Source organism: Heterodontus francisci, chromosome 6, assembly GCF_036365525.1.
Source record: "Heterodontus francisci isolate sHetFra1 chromosome 6, sHetFra1.hap1, whole genome shotgun sequence".
NCBI classification, from domain to species: domain Eukaryota; kingdom Metazoa; phylum Chordata; class Chondrichthyes; order Heterodontiformes; family Heterodontidae; genus Heterodontus; species Heterodontus francisci.
The window spans coordinates 51,943,944-51,969,722 of record NC_090376.1 but is presented as its reverse complement, the minus strand read 5'-3'; the positions used below and the strand labels follow the sequence as shown (position 1 = coordinate 51,969,722).

The window sequence follows — 25,779 nt, the reverse complement described above, 5'->3', positions numbered from 1 at the left end:
TTGCATAACCCAGAATATTTACTGAAAAGACTTGCATTTATATAGTGCCTTCCAAGACCACAGGACATCCCAAAACGCTTTATAGCTACAATTTTACCAGACAAGCTATGCAGAATTTGAGTTGAGACTCCCTATTTTTCTAAATTTTAATCTCTATCTGCACCACCTCCAAATGAAAATATACATTAACAGACTGCAATAGCTGCCCTTGAGAATTCATATGTGGAGATCCGACTGGCAGGACTGGAGTAGGCCCACTAGATTGTGGCTGCTCTCTAAACAGATATTTGAGTAATTGAGTTTCTGCAGCTCACTAAAACTGGAATCTTGTAGTGCAAGTATCCATAATTTCCTGGCTATATTTTTTTCCACTGGTTTAAGGGGTGTAGCTTCTTGCTTTTCCAATTTGCAAATTACAGGAAATTTGTGTGGCTCAGATTCTTTATTGTCTAAATGATTACTCTTGTGGATTAGCCAATTAGAGTGCTCCAAGTCAAAGAGAATCACAGATTTACAATTACTGCACTTCAAACTGCAACAGCTCAAACTAACCTTTCTTGTTAGGATTTCACCGTCACTGAATGACACGGTGCTTTGTTTTGTTACACTACAGGGCATGCATTTAAATGGTCCATTTCCAACAATGGACATAAAATACATATACATAACTAGAACAAACAATACCGACCCATTTACTGCAGGTAAATTTGTTGAATGACACACTTGCTATCAGAAAATCTGATTATAATCCGGTATTTGATGAAATTGTGTTCTTCTCCTAAATGGCCTAGTTCAAATTTTCAGACCATGTCCCTTCATTAAGGATTCTCCCACCAGAGGAAATGATTTCTCTATCTACCCTACCAGATCTTTTTTTTTTAAAAATATTTTAAACATCTTGATTAGATTATCCCTCAACCCTCAAAACTTATGGGCATACAAGCCATTTTTATGCAACCTGTCCTTATAATTTAACCTTTTAAGCCCTGGTATCATTCTGATGAATCAGCATGGCACACCTTCCAAGGCCAGTAAAACTTTCCTGAAGTTTGGTGCCCAAATCTGAATGCAGTTCTCCAGAAAGGGTCTTACCAAGGCTCTGTACAATTGAAGCATTGCTTCCTCACTTATAAGTTCCATCCTTCTTGAGATAAAGGCCAATATTATATCAGCTTTTCGATTACTTTCGGTATCTGTGATGTGTACCTGGACACTCAAGCTTCTTCATTCCCCTCTCACCATTAAGAAATTATGATTTTCTTCCTCAGATCCAATGGGGATAACCCCACACTTCTCTCCACATTGAGCTCCATGTGTCATAGTTTTGCCCACTCACTTAGTCTTTGTATGTTCCAAAGTAACTTCCTACACCAATCCACAATTTACTATGACTCCCAATTTATTGACATCTGCAAACTTGGATAGATAATTCTATTCCATTATCCAAGTCATTAATATACATTGTGAAAAGTTGAGGCCCCAGTACAGATCCCAGGGGAAAACCAGTTGTCACATCCCATCGTGCAGAGAACAAATCCTTTATCCCTCCCACTCTCAGTCTCCTAACTATCAGACAACATCCATAGACACTCCTCTATCTAACATACTAGTGAGCTCAAAGAATTCAACTAGATTAGTCTTATGAAAGAGGGTGCCCAGCACTACTCAAATCTGAAACTCAACATCAATTTAAATTTATATAGTGCCTTTAATGTAATAAAAGATCCCAAGATGCTTCACAGGAGCGTAATCAAACAAAATATGACACTGAACCATATAAGGAGATATTAGGACAGGTGACCAAAAGGTTGACCAAAGAGGTAGGTTTTAATGAACTTCTTAAAGGGGACAATAGTGGCAGAAAGGGGAGGTTTAATGAGGAAACTGTAGAGCTTAGAGCTGAAGCAGCTGATATCATGACCACCAATGATGGAGTGAAGGAAATTTCAGGAGTACAAGTGCCCAGAATTGGAGGTATACAGAGTTCTCAGAGGGTTTTAGGGCATGAGGAGGTTCCAGAGATAGAGAAGGGCGAAGCCATGAAAGGATTTAAATGTGAAGGTGAGACTTTTAAATTTGAGGCATTGCTGGACCAGGAGCCAACTTAGGTCATCGAGCACAAGAGTGACGGGTGAACGGGACTCGGGGAGAGTTAGGATATAAGCGGCAGAGTTGTGGATGGACTGACGTTTCCAGAGGAAAGATGATGGGAGGCCGGCTTCACAGCATTGGAATAATATTTCATCACAGATGAAATTTATGAACGTCAACAAGCAAGTTAATAGACTCAGTTGCAAAGAACATTAGAACAGTGTTTTACTCCACCTCTCTATCCCCTTCTCTTGCAGCCTTATCACGATTATCTTGTCAATAACTTTTCTTGCATGTTGTCTTGGTCACAATGGCTTAGATTTCGCGGTCAGCAGTGAAGTGATGGCACTCACCGCTGACCTCAAAGAAAGCTGCCCACAAAGATCTAGCAATCTCTGTAGCGTGGATTTTCCCTTTCCTGACATTACTTTGATTCCTGCATCAGCTCAAGGGGATCTCCCATGTCCAGCAACAGTGATGTCAAGTAGGCTAAGCAACCAATCACATTGAGGAATTCTCACAGACAGCAAACAAGGAAGTAAAAGCCATTGATTATCCTTCACTTTTCTATCATTTTACAGGTAGTGAAATAAAGATTGGGACATACACACGGGATTAAGGTAGAGGCTGAAATATCAAATTAAAAAAAAATAAAATCTATGGATTTATCATAATGAAGAAATTATGACTTAGTACACCATTAAAAACCCGTTTACACCTCATTCCAAAAGGCGCACCTTTTCCAAGCATTTTTACAGCGAGACTAAAGAGTAAAAGTGGAATTTACATCAGTATAATTGATTTCAGAAGATTTCTGCCTCTGGGGACTTAACAGCACACTGTGGAGAAACAGAGAATCACCGACAGCAACTTCTAGGGTCCACATGTGCCAGATTCTGTATTTCCGTATTTAACTGTGAATGTGCGGATGCCAGAAGTTGTTGTCAGTTTCACAGACCTAACTATGGCGAACGTAGACAGTTTTGTCGTCTTTACAACAGCAAAATCCTGGCCACTATCTTGATTGCTCTCCCATCTACAGGGCTCCCTAATGTGCATATATTATGCTGCATTAACAAATTGATTCTATCATAAGACTAAAGGATCAAATCAAACATTCTTGCTCTCTGCAGTAAATAGTTTTGTGGGGAAAAATAATGCAGTTATTTTAATCATTGAACAAAATGGATTAATGGCTATTATAGCAAGATTGGGAGGGGGTCAATACCACATAGCTTAAAAAGACATTTTGCTCCGTTTTCTCGTCCTCTTAACTTCGAACCCTTTTCTCTACTTAACTGAAGAACAACTTAACTATAACAGTTGATTCAGATCCAGTTAATGAACTGTCACAAAGTTTTCAAAAAATTGGTTCATGTAGCTTTGTTACAGATTTCCATGTAAACAGTAGGGAACTGTATAAAATCAATTTAACTTAATGCAAGTAAGCTTTTGAATTTATGTCCACTTTTGTTTCTTCCCTGTTTTCAATTTCTTCAATCATCACACCTTCTTAACTGAGCAGACGGGAAGGGAGCTCTACCTACCCCACATGGACTGCAGCGGTTCTAGAAGGCGGCTCACCACCACCTTCTCAAGGGCAATTAGGGATGAGCAATAAATGCTGTTCTAGCCAGCGATGCCCACATCCCATGAATGAATAATAAAAAACTAGTGCAGGCTGTGTGAACTCTTTTACTAAATTGAAAAATTTCCAATGGAGCCATATGTCCATTTACACAACATCGCCAAAAGCTAGTGGGATACAAAAAGTAGTCAAAAATGACAAGTGGAATATTGGCCTCAATGGGTTGGAATTCAAAGGGGTTTGGGGGAGAGTTATGCTTCAGTTGTACAAAGCCTTGGTCAGACCTCATCTGGAGCACTGCATTCATTGTTGGGTACTTTACTTCAGGAAAGATGTTTTAGCCTTGGGGAGGAGAGCAGTGCTGATTCACCAGAATTGTACCAGAGTTAAGAGGACAGATTGCACAAACCTGCATGAAGTGGTTTGTATTTTCTTGATTTTACAAGATTGGGAGATAATCTAATAGTTTCTTGATTTTACAAGATTGGGAGATAATCTAATAGTTTCTTGATTTTACAAGATTGGGAGATAATCTAATAGTTTCTCTGTACTGATCCTACTTCCTCTGGTGGAAAATCCAGGACAAGAGGGCATAATCTTAAAATTAAGAGCTAGCTATTTAGGAGTAAAATCAAGAAGCTTTTTTAACATTAAGAGTAATGGAAATTTGCAACTTTCTTAGAGGCTGATGTTGGGTTAATTGAAATTGAAATTAGCCAGGCCAATCTCAACTTGCTTGCACCTAATGAAGCAGCATGGGTTGATGCAACCTTAGGAGAGGATGAAAGACAGACCACAAAAATAAACCCTTCATTCAAACAGGTATTGAAATCAAAGATTTCCTTGATATGTCACCATTTTTGAGAGCACAAAATAACAGCATTCAGCAGTTACAAAGATTGAGGGTGTCGAACACAAGTCAGATGCGATAAGGATTAGAGGAATATGGCAGTATGACCGAAACAAAACTTGGACATGAGGAAAATAAACAGGGTGGGGAAAAAAGTCAAGCTGGAAATTACGCAGGAATGATTCCACAGGAGCAAATGACCAAGGAGGCCAAAACTAAGTCCAGACCAAGACAAACAAAATCAAACTGACTGAAATTGCACTGTGTTGAGCTCTAAAAATTGAGTTGAACAGTTTTAAGCTGGAAGTGTGCTTTGCAGTTTATAAAATATGCATGTTTACTGCCATTTAAAACTTGTAGCATTCAAAGAAATAAAACAGCTTGAAAAATTGCATATACTAAAAATACTTTCAACAATATATGCAATCTTGCTGAAATCATGTTCTATATATCACACTGAAATGTCATGCACTTTTCAAGGACTGGCAATGACCAGTCACAGAGATAATGTAATTCCTTAAAGTAAACTGAAATGCACTTTACAATGAATCATTGTACACAGTCCAGTGAAGATCAAGATTGCATTAATCAGATATTTAGAAAAAGCAAGTCACCATTGCACACCAGTAGAAGAGAGTTGACTTTAAACATCAAGGCTTCCACAACACAAAATCAGAGACCTATAGTGCCACAGGTTTAAAAAAACATAGAAACCATAGAAAAGTTACAGCACAGAAAGAGGCCATTCAGTCCATTGTGTCTGTGCCGGCTGAACAAACTAACCGCCCAATCTAATCCCACCTTCCAGCACCTGATCCGCAGCCTTGCAGGTTACAGCACTTCAGGTGTCGGTCCAAGCACCTTTTAAATGAGTTGAGAGTTTCTGCCTCCACCACCGATCTCTGGTCTTGGATTTCATTTAGGATCACGTTTTACCTTGCTGCTTTTTGTCTCATACATCTAACTAAAGTTGGTAGTCATGTTATTTTTGTGTGAACCTGACTGCATACATTAGATTTCAGAGTAAAAATAAAACCAAAATATTCAACATATATTGAACAAATAAACCTCAGCATTCCCCATTTAAATGCTGATGAAGGCTGTCATCTTTTCAGAAAAGACAGTATTTTTCACACCATTTTTCCCTCTTCTTCAACAACGTTTCTGCTCAGTATTACGAACACAGCTGCAAGTAACATTCCCACCGAGTACATTTCCCAATTGCTAGTAACAGAAATCTCAACATATAAAGCCACTTGATGATTGACTTATTGCTGGGCTACAGTTCCTGGGAACCAAATATCCTCTGTTGTCTCACCCAAGATGTCAGGGCGGCACAGTGGCTAGCACCGCAGCCTCACAGCTCCAGCGACCCGGGTTTGATTCTGGGTACTGCCTGTGTGGAGTTTGCAAGTTCGCCCTGTGACCGCATGGGTTTCCGCTGGGTGCTCCGGTTTCCTCCCACAGCCAAAGACTTGCAGGTTGATAGGTAAATTGGCCATTGTAAATTGCCCCTAGTGTAGGTAGGTGGTAGGAGAATTGTGGGGATGTGGTAGGGAATATGGGATTAATGTAGGATTAGTATAAATGGGTGGTTGATGGTCGGCACAGACTCGGTGGGCCAAAGGGCCTGTTTCAGTGCTGTATCTCTAAATAAAATAAAAAAATAAAATAAAATAATCAAACCTATCCAGACAATTCCTGCTGGAAGTGCACAGAAGCAGGAACCCTGGTTGAGTTCATATGTTGAGTTCATAACCCATATGCTGATGCCAACTGTAGTACTGAACCTGAGAAAACGTCTTTATTCATTGGGGAGATCTAGAGAGAATTTTCATGAGGAATTGAGATTTATTTATGCATCATTCTTATTAAATAGAAACAGAAATACATTTTTATGAAGCTGCATGGATACACTGATGCTTTAAAAAATTGATCTGCAGTGAGATATATACATATTTTCAAAACAGCATGTTATTTCAAGTGAAAACTGGGAAAAGAGTACTGATTATATGAATGTGCATTTTACAAATGAACATTCAAATCTCAAAGCACGCAGAATTCAGTACCATTTAAGAGTACTTTAATTATTTAGACTTCAAGAAGCTATATTACACAAAAAGTTGCAATAGTTCAGTTGGACAGTCTAGTATCTGGTTTCAGCTTTGTGAAGACAGTGGATAAAACACAAGCATCTGGTTCACTGAAATACAGTGCACTTCATCACCTTAAATTTCAATAACTATCTGGAGATTTAAACAGTCCAGATTTTACAGTCAGCAGTGAAGGAATAGCGTTCACCATTCACTATGCTGACAGCTGCCCAGTTATTGTGAAATTTTGAGCACAGACTTGCTGATATCCAGTGCAATACACTCTTACAGGGGGATCTGTGGTGTGTGAGGAGGACAAGCAACAGTGGGGTTATTCAACCAATTAGATGGAAGAATTTTCATCGAGACAGGCAGGGTGTAATTTTAAACACAATAATCAGGTGGGATGTTAAAATTTTCAAAATCTTAAATATGACCCCATCTTCCCACTTCCAGTTTTAATGAAGGCAGGATGAGGGTTGGGGTCGGGGGGGCAACCAACCTGCTCCCAGGAGGTGGGCTGACAGTTTAAATATTATGAGATCACCACCACTGACCCCGCCCCCTCACACCCCAAACGCAGCTACTGGTTCCCTACCTGCTTGAGGATGCGGCCTCCTACAGATCGTTTTCCCCCCACCCATCACGACCCTCCCCCCCGCCCCCTCCGGGCAGGGAGCTAAGCCTGTTAATCGGACTGGCTTCTGGGTGGGGAATCTGCTAGGAAAAGTAAAATATGTACTCTAATCAGGACTACCAGGTTTTCTGAACAAAACTCCTCCCTTATCTCTCACCAGGCTCATGGAACTTGCCCCAGTCAATATCAGAGCCGTAGACTCTAATTCAGGAAGTATAAACCGGAATTATAAATCAGGTTTAAATCATGTACAGAAAGCAAAGTAATGATTAGGAAAACAAAGGGATTAAAAAGAGCACGTGATAAAAGAGAAACAGACAGTAAAAATAAAATCTATAATAATAATACGCAGTTTTTATCTCTCCAGACGGTTTTGATTGGTCTGTTTAAAGGGTGCATCAATTGGTGGGTTTATTCGGTGGGCTGTGCCTGGCGCACGAGACTGCTGGATACACATTGTTTTTGTCTTTAGGGAGAGTTAGCAACAATGCAAACTACAGAGGATTAATGACCTTTTATTACATATTCTCTCATGCAGCTAAGAATCTTACAAGGAGGGCACTGACTGGCCAGCTGAGTGCAAAGGCTGTAGCATTAATTCAGAGTAATATGTTTATCTGACAGAGGTGAAAAATGTTCTTTCACAGAATAATAGAACAGTTACAGCACAGGAGGCCATTTAGCCATTTGTGTTTGTGCCAGCTCTCTGCAGGAGCAACTCACCTAGCCCCACTTGCTCGCATTTTCCCTGTAGCCCTGCGAATTGTTTCTCCTCAGATAATTATCCAAATCTGATCAAAGCAACAATTAAATCTGTCTTCACCAAACTCAGGCGGTGCATTCCAGATACTAACTATTCACTGCGTAAAAAACCTTTTTCTCGTTTCGCCGTTGCTGCTTTCGCCAATCAACTTAAGTTGGTGTCCTCTGGTTGTCGACCCTTCCACCAACAGGAACAATTTTTCCCTATCCACTCTGTTCGGACCCCTCATGATTTTGAATGCCTCTAACAAATCACTCTTAATCTTCTCTTCTCTAAGTAGAACAACCCCAGCTTTTCCAATCTGACCAGAAAACTGAAGTCCCTTATCCCTGACACCATTCTCGTGAATCTTTTCTGCACCCTCTCTTAATGCCTTCACATCCTTCCGAAAGTGCGATGCCAGAATTGGAAACAATATTCCAGCTGAGGCCAAACCACTGTTTTATAAAGGTTCATCATAACGTTTTTGCTTTTGTACCCTATGCCCCTGTTAATAAAGCTCAGGATCTCGTATGCTTTCTCAACCTACCATGCCACTTTCAACGCTAGAGCAAGTTACACACAAAAGCAAAAACTTGCATTTAAAAACTGCCTTTAAAATAATAAAATGACCCAAGGTCCCACAGAAGTATTAACAGAACTGAACATAGAGAAACAGGAGATATTAGGGCAGATGAGTAAAGGCTTGGTCAATAAGGCAGGTTTTAGGAATCGACTTAAGAGAAGAGAGAGGTAGTGAAGAGAAGTTTAAGGCAGGAATTCCAAAGCTTTGGGCCTGGGCAGCTAAAGGCATGACTATCAATAATGGAGCAATGAAAATCTGGGATGCTTAAGACAACAACATTGGACGAGTGTAGAGATCTCAAAGAGTGAAAGGGCTGGAGGAGGTTACAGTGATACAGCAGGGAGGGGACATGCAGGGAATTGAAAAGTAATGTGAATTTTAATATCAAGGCTTGATGGACCAGGTGGGATGACTGGTGGAGAACAAAAACAGCAGAAGGTAAGGGGATAAAAGCAAAATACTATGGATGCTGGAAATCTGAAATAAAAACAAGAAATGCTGGAATCACTCAGCAGGTCTGGCAGCATCTGTGGAAAGAGAAGCAGAGTTAACGTTTCGGGTCAGTGACCCTTCATCAGAAGGTAAGGGGAGCCTAACATAAAGTTATCCTGGCTGGAGACATTATTTCTGTGAGAGATGGGGATGGCAGGGGAGGAATGGAAGGAATGGGATGGGGATACCATGGGAGGGATGGATGAGATGATGGAATTGCTTAAGTGTGGGAAAATGGTGAGGATAATTATTTGATACAAATTATTCGAGAGCTATTTTTGGTGCTAAAAATTAAGATTCACCACATTTGAATGAAAAAGTTTTAGAAAAGCTGTCAAGTGAATTAAAAGAATACATCAGTGTTGATTCTATAGACAAACATGATGATAATCTATAGCCTCCAGAGTTTCTACACAATCTAACTCCAATGGGCATGCCACCTCACAAACTTAGACTAAAGGAAGGAGCAGTTATAATGTTACTACAAAACTTGAATCGTAAACAAGGACTTTGTCATGGAACAAGATTGGTAGTTTGGAAGCTGTTTTCTTCGATGATGGACGAAGGCAGATTGCAAGGTAAGAGGCCGGAATTTTATGCTGCCCCAGCGGGTCGGGTGGTGGCGTGGGGGCAGCGTAAAATTGAGCGGCAGGCTCCAGGAGGCCTACCTACCCCGCTTCCGCCTCCGGACAAGTTTACAGCATCGGGCGGGGAGGGGGAGGGGGGTTGGGGAACGGCCCACCCGCCCGAGGCCAATCAAGACCCTTAAGTGGTCACTTAACAGCCACTTAAGGGCCCTTGCCCGCCTCCACGGGTATTTTACCCATGGCAAGCAGGTGTGCTGGGGACATGAAAGGCCGCCCAGAGATAGCTGCTGGCCTTTCTGCGCCCCCCGGGGGGGGGGGGGGGGGGGGGGGGGGCATGGCAGTCGGGCACAGGGTGCCCGTCTGAGGGACACCCCCACCTCCCAACCCACCCCCCGGGACCCAAGACACCTCCCTCCCCCCAAACGACCACTCCAGCCTCACCAGGGAAGGACCGATCCCATTGGTGAGGCATTCCCCTACTTACCTTCCCTCCTCGATCCATGGCATCGGCTGGGCTGCAGTCCCAGCCGTGGCCACCGCTCCCGGTGGCGCTGCTGGGACTAACAGCTGCCGGCCTGCTGACTGGCCAGCAGCTCACTGAGGCGGGACCTCCTCCCTCAAGTGGGTGGAAGTCCTGCCTCAGGACAATTAAAGCCCGAGGGCCTGTAAGATACTGGACGGATCCCTGGGCTAGGCTGAAGCGGGTTCACCACCGACTTTCACATCGGAGTCTGGCTCCCATCCATCCACCATAAAATTCCGGCCAGAGTGTTTGTTCCTCGAATAATATTGAGCCAATTAGATGTAAACCTGCCTCTTGAACTCAGGAGAAAACAGTTCCCAATTAGACTTTCATATTCTATGACTATAAACAAGTCACAAGGCCAGACTCTTGACAAAATTAATATTTATGCTCCTAGCCCTATGTTTACATTTAGCTTTATGTAGCTTTTCCAGAAAGAAATTTTGATTCTGTTGAAGTCTTGGTAAAAGAATAATTAGAAATCCTGTAGCTAATGAAGGACTATTGCAAAAAAGATATAATTTGACCGCCAAAGTTTTACGGGTCTCAGCTAGTTAATTTAAATTTTAAAAAAATCTCTGACACTAATTAAATGCTGAAAGAATGAGACTCCACACTTGTAAAATTACATTTTCAGGGCCAGAGAAGTTGGTTGATAATAATTATGACTGATCACACCATTAAAAATTCACTTACACCTGAAAGCACCTGCCCTAACTTTTTCTGCCATTTTTAGTGGGTTAGCTATAGCAACTTCACACCCTTACATAGACTCAGCATTGAAATCAATCAACGAGATACTGTTATAGTGCAACATATGGAGCAGCAGGGTAACTCAGGCCACAAACTCTGGGTTTCTGCAATTAACTGCACACATGTGGACTCCAGAAGTTACTATCCGATTTACTCCATAATAAAGCTGAGCACCGAATACACTCACCATTATTCTCAACACAAAATCTGGGCCATTATTCTGCAAAATACTCACTTATTCATACATCCCTCAACATAAACACAAGCAGTCCATGTCTTTTTCAACCCCCTTCCTTTCTGTTAGCTTTGCTGATGTGCTATTGACACTGTAGTATTTGGTTGTTGCTATCCTGGCTCTGCATTTTATCTTAAATGGAGAAGTTAAGAATACCAGGAGGTTACCTTCAAACCATCTGCCCAGGCAAGTTCAAAATATTGTTCATCAAAACACCCACATCACAGTTTCTTTTTAATTGAAGGTGACTCTCCTCAGAGAAACTGTCAATTTGGATGCCCAAATTAAACCCAATTGATATTGGATAATCTGCAAGGTGAAGTCTAGAGATTAAATTTGCATTAACATGTTTTCTGATAGTGATGAGGGGTGTATAAAGGAGGAAATTTCAGTAGCAGTTGAGGTCACAGAATCACAGCATGATTACAGTATAGAAGGCGGCCATTCGGCCTGTCGTGTCTGCGTTGGCCCTCCAAAGGAGCAATTAATCTAGTGCCACTCCCCTGCCTTCTCCCCATAGCCCTGTACATTCTTCCTTTTCAGATAACAATCCAATTCCCTCTTGAATGCCTTGATTGAAGCTGCCTCCACCACATTCTCAGGCAGTGCATTCCAGATCCTAACCACTCGCTGCATGAAAAAATTTCTCCTCATGTCGCCATTGCTTCTTTTGCCAATTACCTTAAATCTATGCCCTCTTGTTCTCAATCCTTCCACCAATGGGAACAGTTTTTCCTTATCTACTCTGTCCAGACACCTCATGATTTTGAATACCTCTATCAAATCACCTCTCAACCTTCTCTTCTCCAATCTATCATAACTGAAGTTCTTCATCCCTGGAACCATTCTCATGAATCTTTTCTGCACTTCTCTAATGCCTTCACATCTTTCCTAAAATGTGGCGCCCAGAACTTGTTGCAATACTCCAGCTGAGGCCGAACGAGCATCCCATACAAGTTTAACATAACTTCCTTGCTTTTGTACTCTATGCCCTATTAATAAAGCCCAGGATGCCGTATGCTTTATTAATCGCGCTCTCAACCAGTCCTGCCACTTTCAATGACTTACGTACATATACATCCAAATCCCTCTGCTCCTGCATCCCTTTAGAAGTGTACCCTTTATTTTATATTGTCTCTTTGCTTTTCCGACCAAAATGAATCACTTCACACTTCTCTGCATAAAATTCTATCTGCAACTTCCAATCCGTCCATTCCATAATCCTTCGATGTCCTTCTGAAGTTCTACACTAACCTTCTCACAGTTCACAATGCTTCCAGGTTTTGTATCATCCACAAATTTTGAAATTGTACCCTGTACACCAACACCTAACACCGACCCCTGGGGAACTCCACTCCAAACCTTTCTCCAGTCTGAAAAACATCCATTAACTACTACTACTATTTCCTGTCACTCAGCCAATTTTGTATGTGTTGCTACTGTCCCTTTTCTTCCACGAGCTATAACTTTGCTCACATGTCTGTTGTGCGGCACTTCATCAAATGCCTTTTGGAAGTCCATGTACACCACATCAACAGCATTACCTTCATCAATCCTCTCTGTCACCTCATCAAAAAACTCCAGCAAGTTAATTAAACAGGATTTGCCCGTAACAAATCCACACTGGCTTCCCTCAATTAACCCGCATTTGCCCAAGTGGCTATTAATTTTGCCCCGAATTATCATTTCTAGGAGTTTCCCCACCAATGAGTTTATATTAATTGTTTGGCCTATAGTTGCTGGGGTTATCTTTACACCCTTTTTTGAACCAGCTTGTAACATTTACAACTCTCCAGTCCTCTGGCACCATCCAAGTCTAAGGAAAACTGGAAAATGATCTCCGCAATTTCCACTCTCACTTTCCTGACTATCCTTGGATGCATCTCACCCTGTCCTGGTGCCTTATCAACTTTAAGTACAGATAGCCTATCCAATACCTCCTCAATATCAATTTTAAACCCTTCAAGTGTCTGAATTACCTCTTCTTTCACCATGACCTGTGCAGCAGCATCTTCCTTGGTAAAGACAGATGCAAAGTAGTCATTTAATACCTCAGCCATGCCCCCTGCCTCCATGCATATATTCCCATTTTGGTCTCGAATTAGCCCCACTCCTCCTTTTACCACCCTTTTACTATTTATAGAAGACTTTTAGATTCCTTTTTATGTTAGCTGCCAGTGTCTTCTCATATTGTCTTTGTTTCTCTTATTTGCTTTTTCACTTCCCCTCTAAACCTTCTATATTCAGCCTGGTTCTCGGTTGTATAATCCACCTGACATCTGTCATAAGCACATTTTTTCTTCATTTTAATCTCTATCTCTTTCATCATCCAGGGAGCTCTGGATTTGTTTGCCCTACTTTTCTCCTTTGTGGGAATATACCTTGACTTTTACAACTACCTCTTCTTTAAAGGCAGCCCATGGTTGAGTTACTGTTTTGTCTGCCAACCTTTGATTCCAATTTATCTGGGTCAGATCCATCCTTACCCCATTGAAGTTGGCCTTCCCCCCGTTAATTATTCTTATTTTGGATTGTTCTTTGCCCTTTTCCATAGCCAACCTAACTAAACCTTATAATACAATGATCACTGCCCCCTAAATGTTCCCCTACTGACTTGACCCACCTCATTCCCAAGAACCAGGTCTAGCAGTACCTTCTTTCTTATGGGACTGGAAACATACTGTAGAACATTTTCTTGAACACATACTAGGAACTCTTTTCCCCTCTCTGCCCTTTACAATACTACTATCCCAGTCTATATTCGGATAAAGTCCCCTCATTATAACTCCTCCATTATTCTTGCACCTCTCTGTAATTTCCTTGCAAATTAGTTCCTCTACATCTTTCCCACTAATTGGTAGCCTATAGATTACACCGAGCAATGTAACTGCACCTTTTTCATTCCTTAGCTCTAGCCAAATAGAAGGACTTGCCAGTACTGAAGTCTCTCTGCTTGAATGTGTCCAAATCAGCATCCAGAATCAAACAAACTTGCAATCTGCATTAATCCCCCTTCGAGCCACTTTCTGGCCGATCCTATAGCCTATATGAAGCACGAAAAATAAAACATTCCTAATCTGTCAAGAGTCTTTATAAAAGTTTTAACTGTACCTAATTTATGGAAAATGAAATGAGAATGAGAAACTATCTTAAATCTTAAAAGAAGGTACGTTAAGTCTATTATTGAATACCCAATATTTCTAGAAAGAAAATATTTATTGACAAATAGTTGGATTTCAGACTTAACCTCTAATGTATTTAGATAGAATCTGATGCAGCTTGCCATTTTTATTGATTCTCTCAAAATTCAGACAGCAGTCGTTTATTGATAAATTCCCAGTCTCCATATTTAACAAAGCAAATTGATTTTCACTTCTTCATTAGAATTAGCATTTTCCAGAACTTAAGGAAAATCATAGAACTCAAATACATGTTCTCGAGCAAATGCAACACTCACCTCTTTTGATGGATTGGCTGGGGATGTAAAAATAGTCTTCCAATAGGACCACACAAACATGACAAAAGATAGATGGAACACCACAAGATAGACAACTGAAACAGAAGGAAAAAAGAGCATTTTAAAGTTAGCAAAAATTACAATGCACTGTTGTTGGCAATACATTTGTTGCAGAAATCCAAACTATAGCAGGATTATAGAACCACAGAAATTGACAACACATTTGGTGCATAGTGGCTGTGCCAGCTCTTTGCCAACACATTCTAAAAATAATCCTACTGCCCCGTGCATTCCCTCTGAAAATAATTATCCAAAATTCCCTTAAAAATGTAACATTCCATGCTCTAACAACTCTATAAAGAAATTTATCCCAAGACTTACATTTATGTAGCTCCTTTAGCATAGATGATCTAAAGTGCTTTACAGAAACCAAAAGGAAACAAAATTAGGATAAAGAAATGGAGGGGGAGTCTGGGGACCATAATTGAAAGTTTATTTAAAAAGATGGGTTTACTGTATTTTTTTTTTTAAGAAGTAGAGAGAGATGGAAGCACAGAGGGGTTTAGGGTGGGAGGTCCAAAGAGAAAGCCTGAGGTGACTGAAGGTCTTCCACCAATGAAGAGTGAGGGGGTTGGAAGGGGGTGCATGAAAGGTCAGATTTGGAGGACTGAAGGATATAAAGTAAAAGAGTGGGGAAAGGCACTGGAGGGATGGGAAGAGAAGTCATTGCTGGAGATATGCAGGCTGCATTTGGACAGGCAGGAGTTAAACCCCCATGCAATAGTAGTCCCACAAAGCTGGACAGCAGAGGAGAGGCAATGAAGGATGATTTTGTCTAATGCTGTGTGAAAGTCAAGGCGAAATAAAACACCAAGGTCAGTCATAAAGGATGTCACTCAAGACTATAGCTAGGTTAGTCTTGGTGCTGTAAGTAGGGTGGAAACTAGACTGGGCGGCACAGTGGTTAGCACCACAGCCTCACAGCTCCAGCGACCCAGGTTCAGTTCTGGGTACTGCCTGTGCGGAGTTTGCAAGTTCTCCCGGTGAATACATGGGTTTCTGCTGGGCGCTCCGGTTTCCTCCCACAACCAAAGACTTGCAGGTTGATAGGTAAATTGGTCATTGTAAATTGCCCCTAGTGTAGGTAGGTGGTAGGAGAATGGTGGGGATGTAGTAGGGAATATGGGATTAATATAAGATTAGTATAAATGGGTGGTTGTTGGTGGGCATAGACTCGGTGGGCCGAAAGGCCTGTTTCAGTGCTGTATCTCTAAATAAAATAAAATAAATAGACTGGAGGAATACAAAGAGTGAATTTTGGGGAGGTCATGTGCAGGTAGGACCTGACAATCTTAAAGGAAATGTAGATTAGAAATGAGGTGGTAGCTAGAGAGGACAGATAAATCAGTTTTTTGAGGGGCTGATGATGACAAAGTATTTGAGGGGGAGACTGATGCTGTCTGAAGAAAGGGAGCCCTTTAAAATGTTGGTTAACATGCAGACTAGGAGGCATAATTCATCAATCAAGAGTTGAGTGAAAAGGGGATCGAGGGAACAGGGGGTAGGTTTCATGAAGGTGATGTGCTTGGCGAGGGCAAAGGTTGAGAAGGGAGAAACTGCACAGTGATAGAGCATTTGCTGAAGTGGATGGAAGACTGTGGGATGTCACATGCATGGGGATGGGGAGAGCAAAAGATTATAGAAGAGATGTAACTGCACAGAATGTCACAAACTTGGAGATGAAAAATTCTATGGCTTCTTCACATCTCCCAAATGACAGCAGGGAGAATGTTTGAGGAAACGGTTGCCTCTTAGAACGTGAGAGCCAAGTTGTCCTTGCTTTCACGATTAGTTTGAAGCAGAAGGCAGTTTTGACCGAGGAAAACAAGGCATGGTACTTGCTGGGTATGACTCAGCTGCATCTGGCGAACAAGGCGGCTGGTTATGCACTCACCCTTCCAGTGAGGATTTTAAATCATCACTAACTCCCCCAACCAGAGAAAAATAATCTTTCCTTATTCACCCCATCAAAATTCTCCATAGCTTTTATGTACTTTCTATAATGTGGTGGCTGAAACTGCACACAGTACTCTAGATGTGGCCTAATCATTGCCTTACAGAAATCTATTACCCACGTGCTTTTGAGCACTGTCTCTATTTATAAACGATCCTAGAAAATTTTGTCTTAACCTTTCAAAATGTTAGTTGCAACATCCATTTAATTTTCCTATCTTTTCCCATTCATATTTCCAGACTGCACTCAAGAATAACATTCCTCATCAAAGTAAACATAGAAAAATAAGCAGTGTAGGAAGAGTTGACTATAAACAGACAAATCAGAACACTAAGCCCTCTGCAATCTGTGGAAGCCAACTCCCAGATGACAACTCCTAAGTCTTTTAATTGAGTTGTACCTCCACGTCTACAGCATTATATGGAAATCCAAACAGCAGAGGCTGATGCTGTACATATTTCAGACTTAAAAAGAAATTCTTACATAAGACTCTGATAATTCAAGTGTCCTTTGCAATGTACACTACCATAGCCTCTGGCAAGTCCATTTTCTCTATGGTACATAGGGACTTCTGGCACGACAGGAACCGATACAAATGTCAATTAAAATCTGGCACTGCAAATGCCACTATGCAAAGTAGTGGATTAACAACAAGGTGTCAAATATAATTCAGTGGTTTCTATCATATGCAATGGAAGTTTGTGAAATAAATCATTTTAATTGATGGGAATATAGGATCCATAGCTTGACAGAGTGTGTACACTTCAACACTATATATATTACATTTATTTTCAATGTAGTATATTAATTATAATGACCATGGGCAAATGTATTATAGCTCACCATAGTGAGCTACAATAATAACCTACTCCTAAGTGATCCTTAATCATCAGTAACTAGAAACAAAAATTAGATTTAATCCTTGAGAAATGATACTCTAGAATGAGCAAAGGAAGTTAATTCCTCTAGGTGGACAGTTTAACTCATTGACAAATAAGTAGTTCAGTTAATAAGGTTTAAGAGTCAGTTAAGCAGAGGTTAAATTCAATTTACTTCTATAACCACAATTGAGTTGATTTAGAAAATTTCATCTGAACAAAAATTTGTATTGACCCAGAGGGAATAAAACAGGAGAAAGCCTTTCACCAAAAGTACTGCAACACAACCTTTTTTGAAATTGTATATTACAGAATGACTACTGCTTCCTTGTACAAATTCCTAGCCAGCACTAATCACTACATCACTAATACAATATTCACTATTCATTTTTGTGAAACAAATTTGCTCGAAAACAAGGTCTGCTGTGATTCTGTGCCCTTTTCAGATGCTGAAGTCAGATCTTGCGACTGTAAGATTTGAAAGCTGAAATAATCTGGAGTTTAAGGACATAAAATGTAATATATGCATCGATAGTTTTGCCCCACTCTTTTTCACTGGGGAAGGCTAACCTGCACGGGCCAAACTGTTGGTCTGTATAGACCTTTTCCCCACAGATAGTGGGAAAGATCCTGATCAATGATAGTCACAAATGTAGATTGCTGCAATTGTGCAACCCTAACTCTAATCTCTGCACTCCTATTAAAGTTGTGTACATTACTTTGGAGCATCTGTTTTGCGCATATGTAATTGTCCGCATTGCCGAATAACGCTGAACTGGAAACGGGGCAGTATAGCAGGAAGGGAGCCAGTGGAAACAGCTCTTTATATAAAATTAACCCACAATATGCATCCCCCACATAGAGGGGGCATGGAGAAGTGGGAGTGTAAGTGCAATGCTGAACTAGAGAAAAGTACCAAGAGCATAGGAATTATTACTTTTTTTTTTGAGAGATACAGCACTGAAACAGGCCCTTCGGCCCACTGAGTCTGTGCCGACCATCAACCACCCATTTATACTAATCCTACACTAATCCCATATTCCTACCACATCCCCACCTGTCCCTATATTCTCCTTACCACCTACCTATACTAGGGGCAATTTTTAATGGCCAATTTACCTATCAACCTGCAAATCTTTGGCATGTGGGAGGAAACCAGAGCACCCGCAGCAAACCCACGCAAACACAGGCAGAACTTGCAAACTCCACACAAGGCAGTACCCGGAGTTGAACCCGGGTCGCTGGAGCTGTGAGGCTACGGTACTAACCACTGCGCCACTGTGCCACCCAAGTGCTGACTAAGATCCTGCTTAACTGTTCAGATTACAGATGACATCAATTATGCAATACGTTACAAGCACTTTGTAGCCTCAGTCCATAGATTTACTCCCAAGTTCCACACCTTCTATACATTTGATAGCACAAGTTAGTGAGGCAAAAAACAGATACATTTAAGTGAAGTTTGATAAGCACATAAGGAATCAAAGGGTATGTTGACAGGGTTAGATGAACTAAGTTGGAGGAGACTCGTGTTGAACATAAATACAGGCATAGACCTTTTGGGCTGAATGGCCTGTTTATGTGCTGTAACTTCTATGTAAAATGAAGAATGAAGGTGCCTCCTGGTGTTCCATGATTCTGTGGCTGCAAAAGCCACCATGAGATCTGCCCCTTGTTTTTTTTCCTTGAGTGCCGTTGCCAAGATCCATTCTTGTTTAGCACCCAATTACTGTACTTGCTTTCTATACTTGGGAACTGTACAACTTTGAAAGTACAATCAGTAAGTGCAGTGGGCCAGAGCCAAGTAGAGTGAGTTCCGGCAACAGAAGTGCAAAAAAATTAAATACTCGACCATTCAAGTTCAGTGAGTTTCCAGATGAAATCTGGGTTCTGAGACTATTGGTGGGTAGCGAGAGAGGGTAGGTAATAAAATCTTTGACGCAAAGAAAACAAATCTCCATTGAAATCCTCTGTCACTTCCTTTATTATAAGTTAAATTGATTGCCCTGTGTTCTAATATTGAATGCCTTTATAAATATAGTAGTGTTTGCGAAGTATGATACCTTAGATAAATGTTGCATCAATCTTTAATATCAACTATTAAATTTGGAGCACTTGGTTTGTTTTATAGTCCTGAATTGTGATGCCAGCTATCCAATGGAACGTGGCTAATACTGTTACAGAAAAAGTTGCTTGTTGAGGAGTTACATTTGTTTCTTGTAATCTGTTAGGCTGTCAGTATCTAGTAGTTTGAATTTCTATAGTATGGAATTTGGCAAAGCTAAATCCTTTTTGTAATTTTAGCCCAGTAAGGATAGGATGCAAGGGCTTTTATGGAGATGAAGTAGCAGATTGTCTAGGTTAATATGCTGCGAAGTATACGGAATATATTAACATCGTACTTTTGTGATGGTAGATCAATATTATTGAGGGAACAAGATATTGCATAATTGATGTCATCTGTAATCTGAACAGTTAAGCAGGATCTTAGTCAGCACTAATTCCTATGCTCTTGGTACTTTTCTCTACTTCAGCATTGCACTTACACTCTCACTTCTCCATGCCCCCTCCATGTGGGGGATGTTCTCATGTTGTCTAGTTTCTTATTTAGGTGACAGCTGTGGCCTTCTTGCCTCTGAGGCAGAGGAATCATAGAATAGTTATAGCACAGAAGTAGCAATTCAGCCCATCATATCTGTGCTGGCTCTCTACAAGAACAACTCACCTAGTCCCACTCCCCTGCTTTTTCCCCTTAGCCCTGCAAATATTTTCTGTTCAGATAATTAGCTAGTTCTCATTTGAAGGCCTCGATTGAATCTGCCTCCACCACACTCTCAGGTCTGTTTCAGTGCTGTATCTATAAATAAATAAATCGGTGTCCTCTGGTTCTGGATCCTTCCACCAATGTCAACAGTTTTTCCACATCTACTCTGTCCAGACCCTTTATGATTTTGAACGTGTGTATCAAATCTCCTCTTCTCCAAGAAGAACAGCCACAGCTTCTCCAACGTCTCCATGTAACTGAAGCTCCTCATCCCTGGAACCATTCTCATGAATCGTTTCTGCACCCTCTCTAATGCCTTAACCTCCTACTGAAAGCATGGCATCCAGAACTGAACACAATACTCCAACTGAGGCCGAACCAGTGTTTTATACAGCTTTATCACAACTTCATAGTTTTTGTACTCTATGCCCCAATTTATAAAGCCCAGGATCCCACATGCTTTAATAACCGCTTTTTCAACCTGCCCTGCAACCTTCAATAATTTGTGCACATATACCTCCAGGTCCTTCTGCTCTGGTACCCCTTTTAGAAATGTACCCTTTTATTTATATTGCCTCTCCTCGTTCTTCCTACCAAAGTGAATCACACTTTTCTGCATTAAATGTCATCAGGTTGTGGGTTAATTTACATAAAGAGCTGTTTCCGCTGGCTCCCTTCCTGCTATACTGCCCCGTTTCCATTTCAGCGTTATTCGGCAATGAGGACAATTACATATGCACAAAACAGATGCTCCAAAGTAATGTACACAACTTTAACAGAAGTGCAGAGATTAGAGTTAGGTTTGCACAATTGCAGCAATCTACATTTGTGACTATCATGGATCAGGATCTTCCCCACTATGTGTGGGGAAAAGGTCTATACAGACCAACAGTTTGGCCCGTGAGGGTTAGCCTTCCCCAGTGAAAAAGAGTGGGGCAAAACTATCGATGCATATATTACATTTTATGTCCTTAAACTCCAGATTATTTCAGCTTTCAAATCTTAGTCGCAAGATCTGATTTCAGCATCTGAAAAGGGCACAGACTCACAGCAGACCTTGTTTTCAAGCAAATTTGTTTCACAATGAACTAGTGAATATTGTATTAGTGATGCAATTATATATTTTTACAGTAGTGTCTTTATCCAACTCCGAATTAGACAAAATAGAAATTAGAATGTAACTAATCTTTTATAGATTTTTAAAATAAATATACTCCTTTCAAAGTTACAATCTTTTCTGTCTAATGGAGCTATTTAGTATACTATCTTTTCCTGCAAAATTTTTAATTGCTTTAACTTCTGGTTATTCAGTTTAATGAGTTATTCCTGCCACTCAAATATCCTTTCACTGGCTGCTGCAGCTTGTTTGGAATTTTAATAACTGGCAGTTGGGTTTAAAACTTAGCTTGCCTACAGTTTAAAAGCCAGTTTGAACTGATCTACAACATATGCATCAAAATAAGCTAATAAGGGATCAGGGCTACAGTAGTTTTTTTTTTAAAAAAGCATTTATGAAGATACCAGATTTAAACAAAAAACTAGAAGAAAGTAGTTCACCACAGAAGCCTTTCTGGTCACAATATTAAAATCAGTTCAAAGTTGCTTCTGCCAGGGCTCTGGCTGGAGACAACCCTGCAAAGTAACTGTAATATGACACTAACACGAATTCATAGTCCTAAATTACTACAATTTGATCTTATGCATCACACATTCCCAAGAACAAAAAAAAAATCTAAGGTATTAAAATGAGGGTTAATCTACAAAGCAACAACTGCCCCTTTAACTAGCACAGCATAAATAACATGATGCTTTTTGTATTCATTCATGGGATGCGGATGTTGCTGGCAAGGCCAGCATTTGTTGTCCATCCCTAACTGCCCTTGAAAAGAGGGCAGCGAGCCACCTTCTTGAACCGCTGCAGTCCATCTGGTGTAGGTATACCCACAGTGCCGTTAGGGAGGGAGTTCCAAGATTTTGACTGAGCAACAGTGAAGGAATGGTGATGTATTTCCAAGTCAGGATGGTGTGGGGCTTGGAGGGGAACTTGCAGATGGTGTATGTTCCCACGCATCTGCTGCCTTTGTCCTGCTAGGTGGTAGATGCTGTTGAAGGAGGCGTGGCGAGTTGCTGCAGCACATCTTGTATATGGTTCACACTGCTGCCACTGTGCATTGGTGGTGGAGGGAATGAATATTTAAGGTAGTGGATGGGGGTACCGATCAAGCAGGCTGCGCTGTCCTGGATGGTGTCGAACTTCCTGAGTGCTGTTGGAGCTGCACTCATCCAGGCAAGTGGAGAGTATTCCATCATGCTCCTGACTTGTGCCTTTAGATGGTGGGCAGGCTTTGGGAAGTCAGGAGGTGGGTTACTCGCCAAAGGATTCCTAGCCTCTGATCTGCCCTTGTAGCTACAGTATTTATATGGCTACTCCCAGTTCAGTTTCTGGGAAATGGTAACCCTCAGGATGTTGATAGTGGGGGATTCAGCGATGGTAATGCTGTCGAATGTCAGGGGGAGATGGTTAAATTCTCTCTTGCTGGAGATGGTCATTGCCTAACACTTGTGTGGCACGAATGTTACTTGCCACTTATCAGCCCAAGAATGAATGCTGCCCAGGTCTTGCTGCATATGGCCACAGACTGTTTCAGTATGAGTTGCAAATGATACTGAACATCGTACAATCATCAGCAATAATCCCCACTTCTGACCTTATGATGGAGGGAAGGTCATTGATGAAGCACCTGAAGATAGTTGGGCCGAGGACACTACTCTGAGGAACACCTGCATGAATGCCCTGGAGCTGAGATGATAGGCCTCCAATAATCACAACCATCTTCTTTTGTGATAGATATGACTCCAACCAGTGGACAGTTTTCCATGATTCCCATTAACTTCAATTTGGCTAGGGCTCCTTGATGCCACATTCAGTCAAATGCTTGAGCAGTCTACGGGACCAGTTTTCCTAACTTTGGCATGTCTCCAGATGTGAGAGGACGACTTTGCAGGGTCAACTGGCTAGGTGCTCTTTTGTTGTGTCCAAATCCAATACCTAATTTGAAACCGAAGGGTCCATTTGTTATTTTCTTCTTATCCTTCTTTGTAGTGGTTTGATTCAACTGGGTGGCTTGTTCCGCCATTTCAGAAGAAAGTCAACCACATTGATGTGGGTCTGTAGTCTCATATAAGCCAGTCCAGGTCAGGATAGTAGATTTCCTTCTCTAAAAGGACAGTAGCGAACCACTTAGCTTTTTAATAACAATCCCATAGCTTTATGGTCACCATCACAGATACTATTTTTTTTTTGTTTTTTCTGAAAAAATGTGAATTCAAAATCATAACCTGGTGTGGTGAGATTTGAATTATGTCTCCAGATTATTAGTTCAGGCTTCTGGATTACTAGCCCAATAACATAACCACTACATTACCTTGTTACTTCAAATCTGTGATTTATGTTTAACATCTCACCAACCAATGGAAACAACTACCACTATTTAACTTTCACAACTTTTCATAATCTTGAAGATCTCAGAGGTCAACTGTTTCACCTTCTCAGCCCTAACTTCAAGTCTCTCAATAACTCCTCATCCACGTATATACGCATGCAACAAAACTGTCCTTGCAAAATAATGTAAACTGCTCTACTGCAATGCACTGAAGAAGCTAAATACTATTTTGTCAAACAGAATATGGCCATTTATGAATAGTTACTTATGATGGGAGGGGGAAAAAAAGTGAAAACTCCCTGTACAGTGGCTTAGGGACATCGTCTTTTTATCTTTGGTACTGGAGTTCAAATTCAGGACTGACTGAACAAAATAACTTTGTTCTTGACTGATATATCACAAAACTGACAAAATGCAGCAATAACTATGACTAGCTTATAATTTCAGAAAAGCAACAAAAATGGCTGATGTGCAAAATTAAAAATTTATACCCTAGGAGGTACCTGTTGACTTCTGCAGTTGAGATTCAGAAACCTTTACTCTCCGTTGGCCTCATTCTGTAATTATCCTAGAATGTTAAGTGGTTAATTGTTCCTTAATCTATTAATGTTAGCCCGCCCATTGATGATTACGGAAAATATGCATGGCAAAATGAAACCATCGTCACATCACAGGGAAAGCTCTATGTTTACTTAAGCAATTCACATTCAAATGCAAAACATTTTTAAAATCATGTTACTTTTGAGATCTCAAAGCAAAGTTTGCTAAAGATAAATCCTCACCTTTTTCTCCAATACTCTGGATGGTAACTGCAAGATAGAAAAATAAATTGTTGAAGCTTGGAACACCAGAAGATGCAAGCTTACACGTTCATCAAAGCTCACGTTTCAGTAAGTCCAAACCATGACACCCCCATTAATAGGTAGCCAAAACACAATGTCCCATTTATTTTACAGCTATGCCACCAACGGCTCTGATTTTAAGGCTTGTAAAATACATAAAGTGGCACTTCTGCCTCTGAAGGTGCAATGACCTACAGAAGGGTGATCTACCCAATAGTGATTTTCATGAATGCCTCTGAAAACAGCCCCATTTAGTGTCAATATAAACACTGCTGCTGGAGTCAAAGGTCATTGCCTGTATGCACCTTCCCCAAACCAATGAAACAAACTCACAAGCTGTGACTTTAGAACAACTATACATGTAACACAATTCTGTTTGCAGTTTTTAGCGGTGTTGTAATGCTATGGGCTGTTTTGCAAGGTAAACAGGTGGCTTTCACAGTACAAAAGCAAAATACCGCAGATGCTGGAAATCTGAAATAAAAACAGAAAATGCTGGAAATACACAGCAGGTCAGGCAGCATCTGTGGAGAGAGAAAGAGTTAACATTTCAGGTCTGTGGCCTTTCATCAAGACCTAAACATTTCCAGCATTTTGTTTTTATTTCTGTCTTCCAAAGTAATTGGGAGCCTAGGGCACTATGGTAGAATTGTTTCTACTTCGATGGATAAAGCTGCCAGGCTTAAATGAGACCTTTTGAAATAGTTAGACTCTCTTTTTTTGTTTCTTTTCCCCAATTTTACCCTCTCCTCAGTCTGTTAACTCCTGCTTGAGAATGGTTTCACAGACACTGGTTGCTCACCAATATGTTACTCAACTGGTCATCCTTATGTGGTGACTGCTGGCAAGCTATGTGAATGCACGGATGAGACATCATAATCAAGCCCAGATTTTGTCCTCACCCAGCATCTACATGTGCACTTTCCATCAGGGGTCACTAGACAGCAGTCAGGATTCAGAACGCTGGATGTTTGCCCCCTTGTTCGCACCTTTTAATCTGATGATAACTGAGCTGCATGGGAAGCCAGGAACTCCAAGTCTTAGCAAAACATTTTTTTCAAAATTAAGTAAGCTCAAGAAAAGCTTTCAAAGTGAATCTGAACTGGATTACACATTGAAGTACAATAAAAAACTAAACAGCGTGCATAAGGATTTGTCAAGTTTTGATATCCCAGATTTATATACCGTAGTAATACATTCAAAC

General features: G+C 40.8%; 1 protein-coding gene across 1 annotated transcript in view; it reads right to left on the bottom strand.

Annotated features, from left to right (window-relative positions):
• The window catches only part of LOC137371299 (palmitoyltransferase ZDHHC20-B-like), a 103,294-nt gene that overhangs the window by 68,922 nt on the left and 8,593 nt on the right, over positions 1-25,779 (bottom strand). The window contains exons 2-3 of the mRNA XM_068033642.1: positions 24,516-24,542; positions 14,635-14,729 (exon numbers count right to left, since the gene is read on the bottom strand). Of these exons, the coding sequence (XP_067889743.1) occupies positions 14,635-14,729; positions 24,516-24,542 (122 nt within the window). The remainder of the gene's footprint in view (positions 1-14,634; positions 14,730-24,515; positions 24,543-25,779) is intronic.